Genomic DNA, 6,405 nt, shown 5'->3' on the forward strand with positions numbered 1-6,405 from the left:
AAAAAAAAAAAAAAAAAAAAAAAAAAAAAAAAAAAAAAAAAAAACAGAAAATAAATAAATAAATTAAAAGCAAAATTTTCTTAAAACAAAATAAATTTGAAAAATAATTTGAAAACAAAAAAAAATTTATACATATATATAAGGAAAATTAAAATTTTGCTAATAATTATTTTTAACGAATTTCAATGCATGCGTATTTGTTTACATATATATATATATATTAAAAATAACGATAATAACAATAATTAAAATATAATATAATAATAAAAATTTGAAATTTTTAAAAACAATTCCTACTAAACGATATTTGTTTTTTTTTTACTTTATTTTTTTTATAGTTTCATTTTTTTTTTTTTTTAATTTAGGAGGCCAACGCATTGTTTATAAAACTTTCACACCTTCTTTAAATGCTAAAAGGGACACTAGGACAGTAAAACACAAGTAAAAGGGGACGCACACTATGTTTAAACCAAAAGAATATTTCCTTTACATTTTCGATCTTTAAAAAAAAAAAAAAAAAAAAAACTCTTTTTCCATTTTCATGTTCAACTAAAACCCCTCTTATAACACGGGCACATGAATTGAAATTAAGATAAACCAAAAAAAAAAGAATAACAGTAGATAGGAAACAAATAAAAATAAAACTATAAACAAATCTTAATGTAGTAAATGTGTACATGTGATTTTGTGTGAACGTGTGCGCATGTGTGTGTATTTATGTGAGTGTGCTTGATTTCAGGAAGAGAGAGAGAGAGAGAGAAAGAGAGCTTGACATTTTTATTATTTATGATTATTACGATTTATAAAGATTTTTTTTTTTTTAAATATTTTTGCGGGGCAGAGACAATCATCTGAAGTTTAGCGATTTTGAAAATCAATTTTGAATACACATAAAATAAGAAATTGAAGACATTATGTAAAAGTGCTTTATTTTGTTGACGTCTTTTATTATAAACTTAAGTATTATATTTTTAATTTTTTTTTTTTGTTTATTACATTATTGTCACTTTTATTCCTTTATTATTTTTATTATATTGTTAGCTAATACAGTGAAAGTTGATTTTTCAGGATCTTTTTTGCAAGCAAGTAGTCAAATAGCCTCTAAATATATTTGCCAAAAAAAAAAAAACCCACTAATGCCTTACTACAGATTTAAAATTGCGTTTTCTTTTTATCGTGTACGGGTGGCATTTCATCTTTCGGTAGCAAATCGATAATGTTTGTTCCAAAATTGCAACTCTGATAACATTTTCACTGATTCACTCAAGAAGTTTGATGACTAAAGACTACCATATAAATAATAAAAAAAAAATTTCAGAAAAAAATTTCTTCAACTGAGGCAGATAACATGTCCAAGCCGACATGGAAAATTTAACGCCAAGAAGTTCCCCCAAAAATCTTAAACAGAAGAACTGGGAACGCTTATGGAAACTTTGCTTATGGAAAAGTGAAGAAAAATTTCTGCTCGGTCTCGATGAATATTGTGTTTCCACAGATTGGGAAAAATCTTACACTGAACATGGGTAAATATAAAAACTGACTGAAAAAAAAATTTTGCTTTTTTTTTTAAGAATAAATCTCGCGGAATAATTTTTTATTTAACGATTGTCAGATAGAAAATATATATCGCTTTTCAAAATAAAACACTTTTACCCTTTAGAAATGAGAAACAGAAAAAAGAAATGTCTTTTCTTGCTTTTTTTAACGACGAAAATTTCCTTTAAAAAGCTTCATATTCCGAATCGAGAATGAAAGCATTTCTATACACAAAATTATTTTAAACATAATTCGTAATGAAATGTAGTTAAAAAAAAAAAAGATAACAAAAAAAGTATTTAATTAAAATGCTACAACAACAACACAAATACCCAAAAAAATAAAGAACAATAAGAAATAAAAGACAAACACAAAAACATCACCAAGAAAGACTAAAAAATAAAAAAAAATAAAAATTACAAATTAAAACTAACTAAAACGAACAACACAAATACAAACACATACACAAAATGTTACCGAAATTTAAAAAAATGAATTAATAAATAAATAAAATATACAATAATATGAATATACTGATTGCTTTTAAATATAATTCAAACAACTTGCACTTTATGTAGTTATTAGTAGTAAAAGTTAATGTAAAATTTAGCATTATTGTTAGTTTTGTGAGTTAACAAAAAAAAAAAAAAAAAATATTTTGATCGTTAATAAAAAAAAAAAAAAAGAAAACCAATCTCATTAAATATAAGAATAGATGAAAAAGTCACAGAAAATAAATTTCATTTATTCTAATAAAAAAAAAGAGTATAAAAAAGTCAATATTTTTTTTTTTTTTACTTCTTATTTTCTGTAACTTTTTGTGAAGTTAGGATTAGTGTTGAGTAGTTAGGAAAAAAAAAAATTATTCTTGTCATTTTTTACACAAAATTATATTAAAATAATAAATTATAAAGTGTTGCTTTGTTTTTTAAAGGTTAAATAAAAAAAAAAAAATTATCTAAAATTCTCTTCTTTAAATATTTTTTTTCTTTTTGTTCTTTTTTTTTTTTTAATAAAATTCTACAATTCTTAGCTTGAGCACGACTTTTATGAAAATTATATTATATTTAAAAAGATTGGAAAATTACTAGAAATTCAAGTCAACAGCTTTAGATGGGGAAAATGTATTTGAATGAAGTAAGAAATATTGAAATTTCTTTTTAAAAACTTTTTTAATTAATTCACACTGTTATTTGTTGATATTTTCAAAAAATCATTTATTTTACATATAAAATTTGCTGTTGTTAAAGTTTTAATTGTCGTGTCGTGCTCTTTTTTAGCTTTTCTTTTATTCTTCTTATATTTTTCATTTTATTTGCTTTTTTCTAATTTTGTTCTAAATTGTTCATATATATTTTTTTTCTTTCTACTACAACAAATTGAAAATCAGTTTATTCGACTCACCTTGAGGATCCCGTTGCTGCGCTTCTTGTGTTTCCAATAATAATTCATTCTGAGATCGATCAGGTTGCCAGGGTGCATATCCTGTATAAATCAAAATTTTGAGAAAAAAAGCAAAAATTAATGAATTTCTTTTTATTTTAAAAATTAAATGAAAATTATTAAAAGCTAATTAGCATTAACTTTTTCATATCTGTTCGGTGGTACTTTACATCGTTTTGAAGGGCATAAAAAATGCTTTTATCGACACAAACAATTTATAACCTTCACGTACGATATAAGATCAAGTTTATTGTTTATTTTCCTTCGATACCTCCTCCCTCTAGGATCTTTTGATGGAAGTAAAGAGTAAGAGCCGTGTCAGAACCCAATTCCCCAAGCTATTACTTTCTCTTCCACTTTTATGGTTTGTGTTTATTATGTGTGAATATCACAGACTCGGACAAACTTGCAATGAAATGAAAAATAATCCATTGAAGTTGTATGGAACTGAAAAATAATCTGTAGAAGTTGTACGGATAGCACTATGTAGAGGTTTGGCACTGAAATATCTAAATTTATTCATAAAATGTTTTCGTTTGATGAAACCTCTCTGAACCTCTATAACCAATTATAAATGCGACTAAGTTCAGGCCCTACCATGAAGATACGAAAAAAAAAAAAAATTTATAGAATTTTTCCTAGAAACAAGAGAAAGCATCCGTTCAACAGGAAAATATTGCCACGATATTAATGCAAGGCAATAGCGGGCGGCAGTATTTTACTAAATACTTTTAACATGTTGTGGTACTTGTCCTAGATCCTATTACACAAGTAAACACAATGTTTTCTCTTCTGCCTAACGATAACCGGATCGCAATACCGGAAGGACTTGAAAGCCAGAAGTCTTCATTCATAAAAGCCGCCCGTAATCGTTGATTAATTACTTTTATGGAAATTTGTTAAATAACATGAAATCTGAAGGATATTTATAACGGTTCTCATTAAAAGTGCACCATGCCAACGATGTTCCGAACAAAAAAGAAAAAATAAACGAAATAATTCTTCTTTTCAATGTCTTTACCATGACTAGATCCTTCACCGCCTTGACTGGTGCCCGCATTTTGATCCAAATCATCAATGGCCATATCTTCTTCATCCAATGTTAAATCTTCTACGGCCTCGTCGTTGCCCTCATCATCGTATTCACTTTTTGGTTCGATAACAAGCTCAGATGAAGGTCCGCCGCCACTGCCCGATGCATCTTTAGATGTTTGTTTTTGTTGTTTATGATTCGACGATTTATCAACAATATCACCAGCATGATGATGATGTGTTGAATGATGGTGAAGATGTTCAGAGACAGCATCGATATTAGCCAAATTTGAACCTTGTACATTGTCGGTGTTCATGGCATCTGATGATTGTTGACTTGCCGCTTTAAGGCTTTCAGTCTTTTTGGTGGTGCTGGTCGTCGTACCCGAAATAGCTGCACCAGACATAACAGCAGGAGCAGCTAGAGATGTTGAGGTGCCTGCCAAACTGGCGCCGGCTGGCAAAGATGTTGCAATTGTACCAGCAGCCAAAGCGGAAGCAGCTGCGGTAATGGCACCGACACCGGAGAGGGCAACGGCAGCATTCGGGCCAGGCGGCTGTTGTGATGAATTTGCATTGTCGTGGACATCTAAAAAGCAAAAACGCAAAAAACAAAAAAACCTTAATAGAATTTTTTTTAATCGCACTGATGTAATGTTAACTTACCAGTCGTGGCATTTTCAATACTTCTGCGTCCCATTTTTCGACGTCTTCTTGACGGACTTGATGAGCCTTCGCGTGAGCCCATCTCTTGGTTATCTATCGAACCAGGTCCAAGTGCAATGCGGGCGCGCTTAGTTTGCTCAAGCGTATAGCCACCGGATAATTTCGGCGTAGGTGGCATGCTAGCTCTGTGATGTTCTTGTTTTGGGACCGTGCTACCGCCTGTTGAACGATTATCGGATAAACCTTTAATTTGCAAAGATTCCGCGGCCTTAAGCAAAGCAGCCAATTGATCTTGCGAGATATTGACCTCGCCGTGATACATATAGTCCATCATGGCGCATAGCTCTTGATATTTAACATCTTTCAGTATAAAGATCGGATGTTTATCATATTGCTCTTGCAAGAGGGTCTAACGTAAATAATAACAAATGAAAGAAAACAAGCGCACAAATATCACATTAATTGCTTGGGCGAAAAGAAAAATTGATTAATAAAACTTACCGCAAAATACGGACTACATGCTGATAAGACGACTTTGTGAGCTTTCAGAAATTTACCCTCAGCTGCCAGGGTACAATCAACTAATGCTTCATTTTCCTTCAGAGTACCGAATACGCTGATAATTGTACTCTGATGGTTATTCCATCTCAAGCAGAATTGTTGATCGTGATCGTCCATGTTGGCAAAATCAATTTGCCACCACGTTAGTGACTACACGACAACGAATGATAGGATGATAGACAGTTGTTTGATGTAGCAATAGGGATAGTAGTAAAAAGATAAGGAAATAACCAAACCCCAAACGTGACAACAACAGTACACGTCATATACGCCACTCTTACTGCGCTCTCTCGGCAATGATTTATTCAAGTTTCTTTTCGTTTTTCCCTATTTATGTGTCTCGCTCCCACTCTCTCTTTCTCTTTCTCTTTCTGTCTTTACCCTCTTACTCTGTCCTGCGTGCTCTTGCCCTCCTTTAAATTTTATCAAATTTTTTTGTTTATAAACCTGAGTTTTTGTTGTTCTTCCAATTTGTTGCTTGTTGCCTTCGCAGCAAATTACAGCAAAAAGTGATAAAAGTGCGTGTGAGTTACAAATATTATATGTTCCCGTTATTTTTCTCTCTCAACTCTTCTCTCCGAATACAAAATTAGATGAGTTCTTCTTTGCTTCGCCTTCCTCTACTTTCTTTTACTTCCGTTATTTGATTTGAGGAAGAGTAAAACAGTTTTTTTTTTCTCCTTTTTTTTTTTTTTTCTTTTTGTTTACTTTATCTCTCTGAGTGGGGGACAGGTGGTGAGGTTTTCTTTTGGTATAAAGTTTGTTTTTGTTTTTTTTTTTTTGCTCTATATAGTTTTCTTATGCGTTTTTATTATTTCCTTCGTGCTTCGCTTTTATGGTTTCACACTAGACATCATTTGGGTATTTGGTATTTTTGCTTGCTTGTTGTTGTCATCAATTTATTTATATATATAAAAAAAAAAAAAACTGCAATGAAAAGGAAAGAAAATAGAATAGATTAATAAAAGCGCAAGTAGACAGAGAATATATGACGGTATCAATAAATTAACGTAAATTGAGTATATCTCCGAAATGCAACCCTGTATGCTTCATATGATTAATTTCGTTTATTTAAAGAACAACTTCAATTTATTATTCATTGTCCTTATTGCATAAAAGGAGAAGCAAATAATTGTTTTTGCATTTTGTTTAGAAAAAGATTGGAGA

The 6,405-nt window shown here is 30.4% G+C and overlaps 1 protein-coding gene across 1 annotated transcript in view; it reads right to left on the bottom strand.

Annotated features, from left to right (window-relative positions):
* LOC119638590 (longitudinals lacking protein, isoforms J/P/Q/S/Z) overlaps positions 1–6,165 on the bottom strand; it is a 109,427-nt gene extending 103,262 nt beyond the window's left edge. Inside the window, exons 1-4 of the mRNA XM_038035456.1 lie at positions 5,179–6,165; positions 4,678–5,086; positions 4,001–4,600; positions 2,941–3,021 (exon numbers count right to left, since the gene is read on the bottom strand). Of these exons, the coding sequence (XP_037891384.1) occupies positions 2,941–3,021; positions 4,001–4,600; positions 4,678–5,086; positions 5,179–5,355 (1,267 nt within the window). The 5' untranslated portion in view covers positions 5,356–6,165. The remainder of the gene's footprint in view (positions 1–2,940; positions 3,022–4,000; positions 4,601–4,677; positions 5,087–5,178) is intronic.
* Between the last annotated feature and the right edge of the window lie 240 nt (positions 6,166–6,405).

Source organism: Glossina fuscipes, unplaced genomic scaffold (genome assembly GCF_014805625.2).
Source record: "Glossina fuscipes isolate IAEA_lab_2018 unplaced genomic scaffold, Yale_Gfus_2 91, whole genome shotgun sequence".
Taxonomy (NCBI): Eukaryota; Metazoa; Arthropoda; class Insecta; order Diptera; family Glossinidae; genus Glossina; species Glossina fuscipes.